Source organism: Leuresthes tenuis, unplaced genomic scaffold, assembly GCF_036924035.1.
Source record: "Leuresthes tenuis unplaced genomic scaffold, fLeuTen1.0.hap1 SCAF_23, whole genome shotgun sequence".
NCBI lineage: Eukaryota > Metazoa > Chordata > Actinopteri > Atheriniformes > Atherinopsidae > Leuresthes > Leuresthes tenuis.
In genome coordinates this window covers 9390021-9407905 of record NW_027325377.1, presented here as the reverse complement: position 1 = coordinate 9407905, position 17885 = coordinate 9390021, and the positions used below count along the sequence as shown (strand labels likewise).

Sequence of the window (17885 nt, the reverse complement as noted above, 5' to 3'; positions counted from 1 at the left end):
CTCTCTGATGGCAGTGTCAGAGAGGAGGATGCTGTCGAAGCTGCACGACATCTTGGACGATGTCTCCCACCCACTCCATGACACATTGGTTAAACACAGGAGCACATTTAGTTTAAGACTGAAAACGCACCACAGAGCACCACAGGAAGGAATGACTTCCAATTGGACTCCACAACTCCTTCCTTAAAATTTGACACCTTCTATGGTGGATATGTGAAATAACTAAATATTTACATAAGAGCATTACTTACTTTTTATTTATATTTGCTAAATATATATATATTTGTCTTTTATATGCTTAATTAGTTATATTATTATTATTCCTTTTCATGCTCTTTAAATGGAGGCAGCGGTAACAAAAGACATTTCCCCCTGGGGATCAGTAAAGTATTCTGATATATGTGTATATACATGTATGTTTGTCTATGTGTGAGCACGTTTCAATTTCTCAATCAATAATGTGCTGTTCTCTATCTCAATATTTTCAGATTATTGCATGTGAGAACAAGGAAGAGCTTCCTTTGGAAATCCAACCCTACATTTTTGCAAAGGATAAAATTTTCAAGTAAGTATAACCTCTGTATATTATTGCTAGAGATATATATATATATATATATTCTCCTCCCTGTTTGTGGCGGGCCCATGTAGAGGTGGCTACCTGACCCTTCTTTGGGCTGCGCCCCAGAGGCCAAGGCTCGGCCATCAGGTGCTTGTCGGCAAGCTGTCCCCCCAGGCCTGGGTGTCCTGGTTTCGCTTTTCTGGGCGAGGTGACTTTAATTGTTGGTTCGAGGTCTTTGCTCTTAATCTGACCCCTCCCTTGAGACCAATTTGCCATGGGAGACAATCAAGTGTTTTGGGTTTATACAATGATATATTTAAATTATTTTCAGTGTTGTCTGAAGATTTTAGAATTTTTCTTATGTTTTTCTTTTCAGAGTCTTCTCAGAAATGTCACAAGTAACAAATAATCTGACACATCCACGTTTTCAGCTGACAGAAGACAAGGAGGAGGCTGATATCATTTGGAGTTATAACCACATCAAAGACTACAGGTTTGAAACCGCGTTTTTGGGAGTTTTTCTTTTTATTTAGTGTAACTGTGTACATTTCTGCTGCTTAGAGGAGATCTGGTCACATTTTTTATTTTATGACGTAACTAGTAACAGTAATAATTATATTTAATATGAAAATTTTGCCCTCTAATCTAAGGCCTTACGTGGTGCAAGAGAACCCCTGGGTTTGCCAACTAAGATTCCTTAATGCCTTGTATAATGTATAAGTTCCCTTCACAAAGTGACTTCACAGAAATGGCTGTATCTGAACTTTACAGCAAAAACTAAAGCCCAGGTGAAGGAGTAAAACTATGTTTCAAGGCAGTTCAGTTCAACTCATTTCAATTCAATACAATAATTAATTTCAATAATACTTTATTAATCCTGGAAGGGCAATTATATTGCTGCAGTCTAAGTTATTGTTTTAGATATGCTATTGTAATTAGTTGAATGAGAAAATTAAATTTAAAAAAATAAATAATCTGTTAAACATTTAGAAAGTTGAGGTGTGGCACAGAGAGAGGTATGGTAGAGTTCTTCTGAAATCGCCATGAATGGATTTGGGTGTTGTCTTTGTACTTTGGCAATTTGGCTTATAAATACTCACACAGAATATACAAGTAACACAGGTGAACTATTTCAGTCGACAACATGAACGGGAACTCGCAGCCAACAGTTCAACATCTGGAGTGCTCTTTTTCAGTGACATGTCCAGGATGACACCATCTGTCCTCACCATGTTAAAAATAACTGTTTTTTCTTCTCCTTCACTGTTCCCTCTATGTCTGCAGTCTTTTTCTGCCCATATAATCTTAAAGGTGAGTCGAGAGGTTTTAGAGTGGTTCCTGCAGCCACCGTTGGGTGGAAAATATTATTACCTTCCTGATATTTCTGCTGTATCTTCCTTTGCATTTTATCTGCCATTGATGAAGGGATGAAATGGTTTAAACTTCCTCCTTCTTTTTATCCATTTTGTTCCTGCTCTGCATCCGTTACAACTCTTCTTTCACTCATCTGGATTTGCAGTCTTATTCCTGGCATTACTTGAGTTGTTGGAAAGCTCAGTCAGCCGCTCGCACATGCAGACAACTTTCCTGTCGCCATGGTTATATATCATAACAGTTTTACAGAAGTGCCAAAGTTTTGAGCAGAAATAATGTCAGCAGCACAACATTCAATTGAACATAGAAAAATGTTTAAAAAGATTTTCTTTTTAAAAAATCTCAAGAAGTGAAAAAAGAGCATTTTGTGCATGCCATTTTAGAAATGATCTTAAGCACTTTCTAAATAAAAAGTGATGAGATTTTTCTGACTACTTGAATTATGGAAAAAGTAGCTCTGTGGTAGCATAGAAGCATGATCAACAACACATTGAAATAATTTGGCATAGAAGGAAGTGCAGAAAGATAAAGTGCAAAGATAGAGGGGGTAGGGAAGTACAAGGTAAGTGCTAGGATAGGACTTTTTTTATAAAGTGCCAAATCGAAACAAATATAATATCATAGCACTTTAAAGATACAGTCCCGTTCAAGCCATTTATAATCAGATTAAATGGAATCCAATTATAATCCAATAAATTCAAATGAATTAAAATCTAAAGGGGAGGGAAACTCCCTCTTTAACAAGAGGCTTCTTGCAGGACCAGGCTGAGTAAGGGCGGCCTTAACTGGTTGGGGTTGAGAGGACAGGAAAGAGGGGTCAAAAGCACCATATCACCAGGCCATTGCTACCTGCTGAAAAAGAGAACCACAAGTTAATGGGAAAAATAAAATGTTATACATATATGGAGAGTACAGACTGTGAGAGTAGTATGAGAAGAGGTGTTAGTGCATAATGGGAGATCCCCTGGATTAACTAAGGGATGTTTCATTGTCACCTGAGCTATCACTAACTAGAGCAGATGGCTCAATAAGAGAGCAACCCAATAACTAAAGTCTACTCTCCCATTCTGCTTGTAGAAACCACAAGTAAAATCTGCAGTCTGAGAGTGAAGTACCGTTGGGAAAATATCGAACTATGACATATTTAAGGTACAGAGCTTGATCAACAGGAGCTTTATATGTGAGGAGAACTGTTTTAAATTCTATCCTGCATTTAACACAGAGCCAGCCAATGAAGAGAAGCCAGAATTGGAGAAATATGATTTTTCTTGCTCATTCTCATCAAAACTCTGGCCTCAGCATTTTGGATCAGCTGCATGCTTTTTGAGATATTTATTTTCAGACAGACCAATAATAAAGAATTACAGTAGTCCAATATTGAAGTATTGAATGCATCCACAAGTTTTTCTACTTAATTTTGGCAGTATTACAATGATGAATGAAGGCGGTCCTTGAAACCTGAAATTTTTGGGACAGGCACTCTGTCACAATTATATCCTATATTCGTAACATATACTACATTACACAGCTAATCTTAATAATTCTAAAAATGTGTATCTGCTTTTATGTGGAATCACAAAATTCATTAGATATGTATACTGATAGCAACAGCAGTGGCAATAGCTACCAGCAATATAGATTAAATAAATTGAATTAATTAAAAAAATGATTTTTTCCAAAGGAATATCATAATGTTACAGTACTTTTTAAAGCAATCATCATAAGCTTTTATTATGAAGAGTACTGCTGCTGGCAGGAAAAACCTCCTGCATTTCTCTCTGTTACAGTGGAGCTGAAGAATTCTCACCTCGATCACACTTAACACAATGTTGTGAATAGGTTGGGCAGTGCTGCTTTTCATGTTGAATATCTTGTGCAGCATTTGTCTTTTGACAATCAGGTTCAGGGCTCCAGAGCAGTCTCAAGTGAAGAGTCAGTCTTCCTTATCAGTTAGTTCACTTTTTTGAGTCATTTGCTCTGATGCTGCTGGCCCAACAAATGGCTGCAAAACATATTGCCCTATCCACCACAGACTTGTAGAAAATATGCAACATTTTGGTGCGGACATTGAACAACCTTAGTTTCCTCAAGAAGTACAGTTCTTTAGTACAAGTTCTTTATGTTTTATTTCAAGTCCGGCCTGCTTTCCATTTAGATTCCCAGGTATATGTATTCCTCAACCACCTTCAATTCTTCACCTTGGATGGAGACAGCCTTGCCTTACCCCTGGTCCTCCTAAAATCAGTGTTCAAGATAAGGTGATTGTTCCCACACCATGCCACACAGTGAGTGACTAGTTCCCGTTACTCAGCCTCTTGTCCATCACTGATACATCCAACAACTGCATAGTCATCTCAGTATCTCTTGACATCCTTGCTCTCACTGAAACCTGGATTAAGCCTGAAAACAAAGCTACCCCGGCTGCACTTTCAACCAACCACTCATTCTTCCACACCTCTCGCACATCTGGGAGAGGTGGTGGAACAGGCATGCTCATTTCCAACAAATGGAAATACAACCAACTCCTACCTAATGCTAAATACAATACCTTTGAATACCATGCCATCTTGGTAACTACACCGGTCAAAATTTATACGGTTGTCGTATATCGCCCATCAGGACAACTCTGTGACTTTCCAGATGAACTAGACACCTTACTCTCTTCTATCCCGGAGCATGACTGTCCCATAATTGTCCTTGGTGACATGAATATCCACCTTGACAGTCCTAACTCTTCAGATTTTCTGACACTAATGCACTCGTTTGAGCTACAACTGCTCAGTAGTCCTCCGACTCATAAAGCTGGTAAAGAGCTAGATCTCATTTTCACAAGAAAGTGTACCACAGAGTCTGTCACACCTCTGCATTTTTCTGACCACTGTTTCATTCAGTTCAGAGTGAGTCTCCAGAGAAGACCATCTGTCTCTACCCCTATGGGTTCCTTTCTCCGCAACCTGTCGCCCACCCGCTTCTCCGTTGTTGCCTCCGCTCTTCCAACCTCCAGCACATTCTCCTCCCTTGAGGTTAATGATGCCACAGAGTCCCTTTGCTCTACACTGAGCTTATCTCTGAATAGTCTGTGTCCTCTATCCACCAAACCCGCTCGATCCTCCCAGTCTCACCCCTGGCTTAATGATACTCTCCGAGCATTGCACACCAATCTCAGAGCTGCCGAAAGGAAATGGCACAAGTCAAAAGATCCTGCAAATCTAGCTAAACTCAAGGCGCTACTGTCATCATTCACATCCAGTGTTACTGATGCAAAAAAGTCTTTCTACATTAACAAGATTCATAGTACTACTGACACCCGGAAACTTTTTTCCACCTTCAAAACTCGACTTAATCCTCCGCCTCCGCCACCTGCTACCAATCTAACAGAAGACACCTTTGCCTCATTTTTTACTGACAAAATGGCAGCAATAAGCAAACAGTTTATCGAACCATGTACCACAAAATCTGCATGCAGAAGTCCTACTGCATCATTTTCCTCATTCAACCCTCTCGCTCAGAGCAGTGTGTCTGAACTTCTCACATGTAGCCGTCCTACTACATGCCCGCTGGACCCCGTTCTCACTAATCTTTTCCAATCCATTGCTCCTACTGTAACTGCAGCAGTCACACACGTGATTAATGCTTCAATGACATCAGGCACATTTCCTACCACATTCAAGCAAGCTAAGGTTACACCGCTGCTCAAGAAACCTTCCCTCCCTCCAACTCATGTGGAGAATTGTCGGCTGGTCTCTCTCCTCCCGTTTCTGTCTAACACCGTTGAAAGGACGGTCTTTAAGCAGGTCACTGATTACCTCTCACATAACAACCTCCTTGATCCAAACCAATCTGGGTTTAAAAGTGGACACTCCACCGAAACGGCTCTGTTGGCTGTGACAAAAGCCTTCAAAGAAGCCAGAGCAACAGCTAAGTCCTCTGTACTTATCCCGCTAAACTTATCGGCTGCATTTGACACTGTCAACCACAGTATCCTTTTGTCCATACTCTCTAGCATGGGCATCACAGGGAGAGCACACTCCTGGTTTGAATCATACGTCACTGGTCGGTCCTTCAAAGTATCCTGGCTTGGTCACACATCTGGAGCGCACCACCTCACCACAGGGGTCCCCCAAGATTCAGTACTGGGACCTCTTCTCTTTGCCATATCTACCACCTCACTGGGACAGATCATCCGATCACATGGCTTCTCATACCAATGTTATTCTGATGATACCCAGCTCTATCTGTCATTCCCACCTGACAACCACACGGTCTCAGCATGAATCTCTGACTGTCTCTCTGACATATCAACATGGATGAAAGCCCATCACCTCCAACTTAACCTCTCAAAAACTGAACAGCTTGTCTTCCCAGCCAAACCAACTATACGCCACAGCATCTGCATCCAAACTGAATCCCTATCTCTTGCTCCATCAAAGGCAGCTTGAAACTTGGGTGTCATGATTGATGACCAACTAACCTTCAAAGACCTCTGTTTCAAAGACCTGTTTCGGTTACCTCGGTTGCTCATTCATTCCGCTTTGCATTGCTAAACATAAGAAAGATCAGACCATACTTAACCCAATATGCCACCCAGCTCCTGGTGCAGGCCATGGTCATCTCCCGCCTTCACTACTGCAATGCTCTCCTAACTGGTCTCCTAGCCTGTGCTGTGAAACCTCTACAGATGGTCCAGAACGTGGCGGCGCGTCTGTTCTTCGATCAGCCTAAAAGAGCACACGTCACCCCTCTGTTCATTGAACACAGGGGCGCCCCTGTCTATCTTCAAGAAACTCTTGAAAACCCAGCTCTTCAGAGAGCATTTCCTACCCTAGCACTTACCTTGTACTTACCTACCCTCTCTATCTCTGCACTTTATCTTTCTGCACTTCCTTCTATGCCTGCACCCTATCTCTACTCTGTCACCTCTGACAGAGTCAGACTAGTGGTTTCCTTCTATGTAGTTTATTGTTAGCTTTTTATATAGCTTGTTATATCTTCATTTGTAAGTCGCTTTGGATAAAAGCGTCTGCTAAATACATAAACATAAACATCTCTAGAGATGAGCTCTTGAGTTGTAAATGGACTGTATTTGTACAGCGCTTTTTGAGCTGACCACTTTCATACCACATTCATCACATTCATCTTAGTCCAGTATACAGTAGGCAACGTGGGGTTCAGTGTCTTGCCCAAGGACGCTTCAACATGTGGCTTCCCCGGTATCACTTCCTCCTGAACTTACAGCCACCTCCATACCGGATGTCTAAGGGTGTCCAGAGCGAAGAGAAACTGTGAGAGTACAGTCCCATGTGGTTTTTTTTGTTGAGCTGCTGACCATCTTGTCAGACACACAACCCTTCAGTCTTGCAAAATGTGCTGCCTGATTTGGCCAGATGAGATGGGGCTTCCTTAAACAAGTAGATAATGGCATCTTCAACAGCAACCCCAGGACAATAGGCAAACTGTTGTGAGTCCTAAAAGGTGTTTACTTGCTTACCAAGGTGAGTCAACACAGTATCTCCAGGACTTGTATGATGTGGGATGTTAGGGTAACTGGTCTGTAGTCAGAATTAGGGAAGATGCATGAGATTTATTAAGGTACTAGAAAAAGGGAGAATGTCTTCCACAACCCTGGAACTTACTAATTAATGGCTAATTATAATTATTAATTAATGGCTAGATTACAATAAGACTGACTTCATATAGTTCATATATACACAGTTTGACTAAAAATTGGACCGGATCGGGTTCCTCGCAGACAGATTAAGACCCTGAGATAATGCGATTGATAGTCACACTAAACGTGCTTGTAGACGGTGAATTGGACTGGGAATTGGACTTTGCATTCTGCGTATGCTCGAGATTTTTTCTCGGAGTTGTCGGAAGTCGAAGGAGACAATAACAATCTGTTGGTCCGTATTAAACTCTTGTGTATCCATTGGCGGTGGCGTCTGTCCTCCATAATCATTGCGACCAAGAGCGCCGTTGTGCATCATGTTTGAGCAATAACCATGCTCATCAAATACGAAATGTAGAGAGACGTAGCTTCATCTTGCTCTTCGTTCGCCATCTTTCTCGAATGTTTGAGTTTGTTGTTGTTGTTATTGTTGGTGGTGAAGAGCTCAACTGGAAGTGGCTCTATTTCCACTAGTTGAAATGGGTACAGAGCCACATATCGTACCAGGCCATACCATGGTTTAGGCTTGCAGTTTGATCTTCTTTCACCTTAATGTCTGTGGTGTTTTCCATCCTTGACCACACATCTCTGACGCTATTCTGCTGAAGCTTGCTTTCTAGTTTTTTTTTTTCCCTGTACACCTCCTTGCTTACTGTTATCTTACTTTTCAGCTGTTTTAAACAGTCCTCATTAACCCACTATCTCGCTCCGTGAAGGCTTTCCTTTTGATGTTCAACAGCTTTTTTTGGTCACTCATGATCCAAAGTTTAGTTGTAAGTACCTCACTGTCCTTGTGGGTATAATACTCTCCACACAAAAGTTTTTGTAGCCTGTCACACACTCAGTCATGGCATTTATTTAATCTCTGTGTGGCTCACAGAGTGTAATCCGGTCTTTGGATGCAAAGAATCCCCACTGGTAATTTTCAGCCTCCTGAGACCACTTTTTCAAAGACTGGACTGTGACAGGTTGTCACTTAACAATGGGTGTATCGTTGGAGATTACTAGAACCAGTTTGTGGTCCGATTTTCTTAATGTGAGCAGGAAAGATCTACAGAATGCTTTTTTTTTTTTTTTACATTTTTATAGAATAAGTTTTAACTTTTTGTTTTCTCTAATGGACCAGTCGACAAACTATTGAAAGGTTGAAATGGTAGCTAATTGGGAGACTTGGTTGACATCTCCAGAAATCACAGTGAATGTGTTGGGATGTTGTATTTGTAGTCTGGTCTGGCAATGACTGAGCTGATGATGTCTCAGTTGCTGGTGTCAGCATTGGTGCCAGGTTATATATGCGCCACTACCAGAATAAAACAGGTGAACTCGTATACTCACAGCTAGCAGTTCAATGTCTCAGGCACAGAATGTCTCTTTCACAGTAACATATCCTGGATTACACGATCTGTTGTTTAGAAGCGCTATGATACTTCCACCTTTGCTTTTGACGTTGCTGCTATTGTCTCTTTGTTCACATTGTCTTTGTAGCACATAAGCGCTACAAATTCATCCATTTTGTTTATCCACTGCATTTCCTCTTCAAATTGTTTTTGGATTTTGAGTCTTCTTTTGGGCTTTTGTTGACATTTGAAAAGCTTCAAGTTGCTGAAAAGTAGCAGGTGCTGCTTCCGCTTGTAAACAATTCTTGTGTTACATTGCATTTCATCATATAGATTTTTAAAAGTGTCAAAAATACAAGGAGAATCCACTCTAGCAGCACAAGTTACAAATTAACACAAAAAAATATTATTTTTTTAATCACTTTGGCTACGTTCACACTGCAGGTCTTAATGCACAATTCTGATTTACTGCTCAAATCAGATTTTTTTTTCGTTTGGCTGTTCACAATACCTCTTTAAATGTGGCCTGTCTACGGATTGCTGTGTGAACAGCTCATGTTCCTGAAGTGACCAGCATGCGCAGTTGATCATAGACCATAGACCAAGCCAAAATGGTGTTTACAAAAGCGAGTATGGCAACGGCACCCGGTACTGCAGGACTGTATGGCTTAATGCTAAAAATCAGGGCTCTCAAGTCTCACATTTCAACAAGTTCTCACACGCCATACATGGTATTTCTCACGCTGAAAAAAAAGTATCATATACATTTCTCTGGTTATCGCTATGGAAACGGCAGGAAACAAGCTCCCATGAGTCTCCCATGAGTCTGAGCAGAGCAACACGAACAACAACACTAATAATAATCTAAGTAATAAAAGACCTGTCCTCCATTTGCGCTATTGTGCATGACCTCTGCAAAGCTGTGCACCATGTCCTCATGCCTGACTATATTAAACTACCCCTGGGAGACGATCTCTAGGAGGTGCTGCAAGGCTTCAGGCAGAGGTGGGGTTTCCCCCAGAGTGCTGGGGCGATCGACGGGAGCAGTGCTGCGCGGGTCAGAATGACGTTAAAGTCGCATTAAATGCGACCTGGCTGTTCAGACTGCGGTTGCATTAAAAAAAATCAGATACGTATCCGATTCAGTACCACATTTAAAAGTGGCCTGATTCTGATTTGAAAATGTCAGATTCAATGCGACTTGTGCTGTTCACACTGCCAAAAGCAAATCGGATATGGGTCACATATGAGTGAAAAAATCGGATTCAGGTCACTTGCAACTGCAGTGTGACCGTAGCCTTTTTGTGCAGAAAAAAAACAGCTTGATGCCCAGTGGATGTAAATCCCCGTTCCATGAATGAACAGCGGACGTAACCGCCCGCCCTGTTTCTTAATGTCTGGGGGATTGAGGGTGCGTCAACCCGGTTGGGACATAGAAGGGAGTGCCGCTGATCCTTTAGTTTGGGAGCCGCTGATCTACGTTATAAAAGTTTTAGTGACAGTCACATCAACAATGATCAGGTTATAACTTTGGCACAAAGCATCAAATGGCAACAATTAAGATTAGTTGTGAACACGGTCCCTTTACAAATAATAGTAATAAGGAGTCTGTTACATTAATCCTTTGCTTCGCATCCTCTGACGGATTGTCTGGTGGCCTACGCCGAACAGCTCCGCTATTTCCTTTATTTTTAAACCATTTAATAAATAGCTTTCAATGGACTCGAACGGATGTTGATGGTTGGTCATCCTCATCCCATTTGAGGCTTCACAGCATCCAGCCGTTCCAGGACTGAACAGAGGTTTACTATGGCAACCTCATTAATGTGTAAATCTGTGACGGCAGAGTATGCAGCCAAGCTCCCTGACTTGTTCTACTCGGCCACGGGCATCAGACTCAGATATATTATTAGATTCTACCTGCTCAGCTAATTCAGTGTTTGCACAATTTGAGGGAGCGCCATGATCTGTGATGCGTCCTCTAAAGATGTAACGCAATGCAGATGTGCACACCGCCCCCTACCGAACAAGATGGGTAGCTCGGTCAGCAGGGAGCTGAAGAAGAGCTGACGTCACTCTGCTGCGCCGCTCAGAATGCTTTTTCATTTCGAATCATGGGCAGGACTTTGCGGGCAGACCATGAAAATGAAAAAGCAGTAAAGAAAAAAAAAAGAAAAATGCAAATGGAATGATTGATTACTAATTTTATTTATGAGTCCAATAATGCAGCCACATTCTTAAAATGAAAAAGCATTTCTGCAAATGCATTTTAATTTTCAAATTTGACATTTCAAATTGAATTTTGGTATCTATTTGCTGGGGCATATTTTGAAAATTAAATCTCAAATGTCTATTTCTTTTTCATTTTAATTAAGTGAAAGATTGAGCACTCTTGAAGAAGAAAATTAAATGCAAATAGGATGATTGATTACTAATTTCATTTATGAGTCAAATAATGCAGCCACATTCTTAAATTGAAAAAGCATTTCTGCAAATGCATTTTAATTTGAATTATGGTCAAGATTCGCTTCCATACTTTTATAAACAAACAATCTAAGCAATAATAACATTACTAATGAATGCATGTAAATGAAAATACAACTAATGAAAATGGTAATAATCAGAATATGAATAGTAAATATTACCATCCTAATGAGTAATTCAATTTGTAAATGTAAATGTAATTTCTTTATACAGCCCTTTACAACAATCCATTTCGGTGTACCAAAGTGCTTTACAGCAGATAATAAATAAAGAAAAGAATAAGTACAAAACAATAAAATAACAGTAAACGCAATAAAATACAGCAAAATTGAATAAGATAATATAAAAGTGTCACCATACTACTGGGTATTAAAAGCCATCTGAAATAAGTATGTTTTTAGTCTAGATTTAAAGAGGTCCAGGTCAGAAGTAAGACGCATCTCGGGGGGGAGCATATTCCAGAGCCTGGGGGCAGCAATGGAAAGGCTCGGTCACCCCAGTGCTTGTATTTTGACCTGGGCACTTCCAACAAAAGTTGATTTGTTGACCTCAGAGCTCTACCAGGATTACGGACAGTTAAAAGCTCAGATAAATACGATGGGGTGAGGCCGTTAAGAGCTTTAAAAACAAACATTAAAAGTTTAAAATCAATTCTATAAAGGACAGGAAGCCAATGAAGGGAGTTAAGAACAGGAGTGATATGCATACGTCTGTTAGTGTTGGTTAAAAGACGGGCAGCAGCATTTTGCACAAGTTGAAGGCGACTGAGAGAAGTCTGGGAGACGCCGACATAAAGTCCATTGCAGTAGTCTAACCTTGAACTTATTAGGGCATGGATGGCTTTCTCAAGATCGTGACGGCTTAAAAACATTTTAACTTTGGCCAGGAGACGCAACTGGAAAAAACTAGTCCTGACAACATTGTTAATTTGTTTGTCAAACTTCAGATGACTGTCAAAGGTCACTCCCAGATTTCTGACGGTTGAACTGAGCTTTGAAAACAAGGTGCTAAAGTCAGCCGTCACAGTATCCCCAAACATAATACATTCAGTTTTGTCATCATTTAAACGTAGAAAATTTTGGGCCAACCATTGCTTAATGTCAGCAATACAATCAAACAAAGAACATTGTGCACTGTTACTATTTGGCTTCACTGGCAGATAGATTTGTAAATCGTCTGCATAATAGTGAAAAGAAAGGTTGTGCCTGGCTATAATTGACCCGTGGTAACATGTATAATGAGCAATGGAAGAGGACAGGTCACCAACCATAATGGAGAAGGTTCTACTGGATAAGTAAGATGTAAACCACTTCAATGCAGTGCTATGAATGCCAACATAATTACTTAGACGTAATAGGAGGACTGCATGGTCCAACGTATCAAAGGCTGCATTGACATCAAGCAGCACTAAGGCAACAGGGCACTTGGCATCCACAGACAGAGCAATATCATTGTGCACCTTTAACAGTGCAGATTCAGTGCTGTGACGAGACCTAAATCCAGATTGGAACTTCTCAAGAACAAAGTTATCCTCAAGAAAGGACTGTATTTGTATAAAAACAATCAAAGGGTAGATTGGAAACAGGTCTAAAATTTGATAACATTGAGGGGTCAAGATTAGGCCTTTTAAGAAGGGGCCTGACCACAGCATATTTAAAGGCAGCTGGGACAGTTCCTAATCTAAGGCAGGAGTTAATAAGAACCAGGTGACTGGGCCCCACAGTATTAAAAACGATTTTCAACACTTTGGAAGGGACAATATCTAATAGGCAATTTGTACGTTTCAGAGATTTCACTACATCACAGAGACAAGAGAGGGAAACCAGCTCAAACTGATCAAACACAGCAGAATGAGTTGGGACAACAGGCAGATCCTTATTTGTACTCAAAATAACATTAGTGTTTGTTCTGACAGAATCAACTTTGTCAACAAAATAAAGAAGAAAATTCTCACAAGTGGCTATCGATACATCAGTCACAGCAGAAGTACATGGGTTAATAACAGCATTAATTGTATCGAATAACACCTTAGGACAATTCAATTCAATTTTATTTATACAGCGCCAGATTACAACAATTGTCATCTCAAGGCACTTAAGTAATATAGTCCAATTCAAGCCAATTGGAATGCAATTCATTGTAATCATAATCCAATTAATTCATATAGAGCCAATTCAAAAATTAATATCCTAGCTAAGGAAACCAACAGATTGCAATTGACAATGACTGCTGCTAGAAATAATATTAGAGAGGTACTGAGATTTTGTTTCATGTATGGCTCTCTGATAATCAGTGAGACAGTCCCTTAACATTTCCAGAGACACATGCAGTTTGTCCTTCTTCAATCTGCGTTCCGCCTGCCTGCAACGCTGCCTGATAGCGTGGGTGGTGTCGTTCAACCAGGGGTCTGTTCTTGGCTTGACAGATTTTTGCCTAAAAGGGGCAGTAGAGTCCAGATTTGCAGTACAGGTGGAGTGAAAGGAGGAGAGAAAATGATCAGGACAGATAGGGGAAGCCAAGCCATTCAAGGGAAAAAAGTGTGAGTCATTGAAAGCAGCAGTAAATTCATCGGCTGTGGAGGGAGTGATGATATGCCGCTGATGGGATGGAGCAAGAGGTTTGTTCACTGGTTGGGGGGCTATCCATTCAAAAACAATAGGGAGATGATCTGAGATTGCAGTCTCAGAAATGTCTTTAAAGGAAACTGAAAGTCCAGAAGTAATAACAAGGTCCAATGTGTGTCCCAGATGGTGTGTTGGTTTATCCACGAATTGAATCAAATTAAAAGTTGCCAAAAGGCTTTTGAAGTCTGTGGCGAATTGGTCAGATGGGCAACAAACATGAACATTGAAATCACCACAGATCAGGATCTTGTCATATTTTGGGAGAATGTCAGCCAGAAACTCAGAGAACTCATTAATAAAGTCCTTATTATATTTCGGAGGGCGATAGACAACTCCACACAACACAGGACTTGCAAACTCTACCGCAAGCAATTGCAGTTCAAACGAGGAGTATGTACCTGTGGGAAGAAGCCGACATTTAAAATTGGTATTGAACACAGCAGCAAGTCCCCCTCCTGCCCCGACACACTCGGGGAGCTGAACAAAGAACAGTTGGATGGAAGAAGCTCAGAGAACGCACTGTTATCCTGTGCTGGTTTAAGCCAGGTTTCAGTCAACAGGAGGAAATCCAAGGAATATGAAGTAAAAAAGTAATTTAGGATAAATGTCTTATTTGCAACGGATCTGGTGTTGATGAGAGCCATGCGAACCAAACGGCGATCCGTCTGTTGGTAGGCACAATGAACTGGACGGAGATTCTCCCGCGATCGGCCCCACCTGCGGATCCTCACAGGCCGGCGACAGGGACGTGGGTACCCGGAGTCTGGTACGGCCGGCAGCAACCATCGGTAGGAGTAATCCATGGAGCCTCGGATGTCGTATCCGGCGTAATCACTGGAGAGACCAAACAGCATTTGGCGAGTGTTGTACGTGGAGTACGAAGCCAATTGAGCCGGCATATTACTCCCTCTCTTTCCTCGTCTTCTGTGACGGCTGTTGCGTGGTAAGTAAGGTAGACGCCATAGGTGAGAGGGTACAGACGCCATAACAGGAGGCGGTGGTCTTGCCCGATTGCCAAAGTCCTGGATCGCAAATTGTCCACAAAATCGCGGATCCCCAAGAGCCTCAGGCGATCATACACCAGTAAAGATGCCACTTCACGAGATAAAAGCGATTTAAAAACAGGACAATACACAGAAAAGGTAGCAGAGGTTGACGGCCAGCCACAAACAACGGCGCCATCTTCGTTCCAGAATCGTATTGTAATAGCAAGCTAAGTATGAGATCCATTCTTGTTAGGCAATAAGTGCTTAAGACTGTTTAAAGATATTTTAAAATTTAGCGGGTGACCTTTAACAGTTATTTTACTAAGGGGTTGGGGATTTTGAGGTACTGACAGTGGGGGGTGAGGAGAGTTTAGTTGAGATTTTGTTGGATTTTTTTTTTTCACAGAGGAGTAAGTAGCATTGATTAGTGATTTTTTTTTATTTTTTATTTTAATTCTATTTGCCTTTCTTTAGAGATATGTTCAGAGAGAATATGGTGCCATAGGGATATTGAGACTTCATTTTTGTCTTTCCAATTTAAGAGGATTGTTTTCTCTACATCTGTCAGGGCAACCAGAATGGAATGTTCATGTCTCAGGGGCTTTTTAACTGCTGAAAAATCTCCAAGCACAAAAACAGATACCCCCACCGATCTGTGGGGGTAGTTGTACAGAATTATTTAGTATGCACATTTTTTCATTTTAAACAGCATGTTAGTTGTGAGTATTGTAAAAAGATTAGAAATCAGCTATAACTTTTCAAAGGAGATGAATTTTGTCAGGTTAACTTATAATACACTGTCACTTACACGCTTGACAAAAACCAGTACAAGCAACACAGCCGCTTTGAAGGAAAACATTTTAAGCTCAATGCGCTGCAGCAGCCTCGAAGGGTGGGTTTGACTGTGCTTCAAGCACCATAGGTAAATCCTATGGGGTGATCAAGCTCTTCGTCACTTGACAGATGCGTCATGCCCCTTGATAAGTGGACGCTGGCCTACTGTTTTGTACCGAAAACCAATATGACAAGCCAATATAGCAGCGAAGTACACTTTGGCTGTGTCCGAAATCACTCCCTAACCACTATGTAGTGCACTATGTTTAGTGATTATTAATGTTCACAATGTAGTGCACTGAATGTATCCCACAATTCACCGCTAAATGCATTGAACATCCAATGGTCACTAACTGGAGCAAGAGATCCCATCATGCAATGTTTCGCCTCTGCAGCCGGTTGGGAGTGAGTAAAAGTTGTTGGGGTTTTTTCGGTAACGAAACGTAGTCAGCCGTTGGATGACAGGAGCGCAACAAATTCATGGGTTGTAAAGCAGTACAACAGTCATGAAGCCAGTTTATTCCATTGTTTATTTTATTACACATTTCAAAACAAGGCGATTTAAATGGCATCCTACTTTCATTGAAAAAAAAGTATAAAACAAACGGCATATAATTTAACATTCCAGTAGGTTACACTGTAACTTGCTGTTACTAATGAGCCAAGAGAATAAAATATGAAAATATGCTTAAATAGTAAACAAAATACAAAATAAAAATTACAGGACAGTAATAAAAAGCCTCTAATTTAACAAAAATGCAGTAGTAAACGCATAAGTATTGTGTGAGACAACATTAATGTTGTACGTTTTAATTGTGCGACAGTGATGAATTAATTACTGGCACCAAGAGTAGTGTCCGAAAGATTTTTCTGTTGAGCTCACTATATAGTCCACTACATTTATTTCCCTATGTAGGGAGTAGGGAATGAGTGAGTGATTTCGGACACAACCTTTGACAGTGGAGAAAACAAAGCCTTTTCCCGACAACTCTTGTAGAAACGTCAGAATGACAGGCAAAGGGCTTTGGAGAGCCACCATGCATCAAATTCACATCAATGCAATGCATAGAGAGGGCTTTGGCACTTTGGATAGTGTCAATGACATTCTGCTGAAGCCCAGTACCAGCCAGATTTAACCACTCACAGGCCAGGTCCATGGAGCCATGTGCTCCAGGTGAAGGTTGTAAATCTCTACGCAAGCCTGTGACAAGAGATCCCTGCGGAGCCAGCACACCTGGCTGTACAGTAGCTGAGAGATCTCTGCCAGCCAGTGTTTCCCCAGCCAACAGAGAGCAATCAGAATCAGAGTGTAGCACACCTCCCATTAGGCATGATCAGCTCTAATGGGAAAAGCGTACTGGAGGGCCCTCAGTGGCGTGCTCCAGGATTAAAAAAAACAGGCACTGAGCTTCTCCACACAATCAGTCTGTGTGCCAAACTGAACAGATGACATGTTATATGTATATACACAACTCACAGAAAGTTAGGATATTTGGCTTTTGGGTGAAATTTATGGAAAATGTTAAAGGTTCACGCTACAGTGACATTATAGGGTAGGGTAGGGTATTTAAGTAGAAGCATACACTGGTGATTTCCTCATCTCAAACAAAAACAAAAACCAACAACAGTGGTGGATATACCATAACAAAAATTTTCAATGTCTCAATAACATGTCATGTGCTCTTGAGCATCAATTGCAACTTGACAACGACGTCTTATGCTGTTCACAAGTCAACTTATCATCTACTCAGGCATGGCATCCCACCCTTCTTGAAGGGCGGCCCTCAGGTCATCAAGGTTCTGGGTACAGAGTTTTCTGTGGTATTCAGGCCTGGACAAATGGTAGGGTACTCCATTTGAGGTATCCCAGTTTCCAGCAGCCGTTCCCTAATGATGCGACCTTGATGAGCTTGAGCATTGTTGTCCGTGAAGATGAATGATGACTAGATTAATGATGTTATTCAGGTAGTATGGACTTTCACTCTACCATTCACAAAGTGTAGGGCAGTTCTGTACTGA

At 41.1% G+C, this 17885-nt stretch overlaps 1 protein-coding gene across 1 annotated transcript in view; it reads left to right on the top strand.

Moving 5' to 3' along the window:
• ttll12 (tubulin tyrosine ligase-like family, member 12) overlaps positions 1–17885 on the top strand; it is a 73119-nt gene that overhangs the window by 34959 nt on the left and 20275 nt on the right. The window contains exons 6-7 of the mRNA XM_072377212.1: positions 489–565; positions 936–1052. Of these exons, the coding sequence (XP_072233313.1) occupies positions 489–565; positions 936–1052 (194 nt within the window). The remainder of the gene's footprint in view (positions 1–488; positions 566–935; positions 1053–17885) is intronic.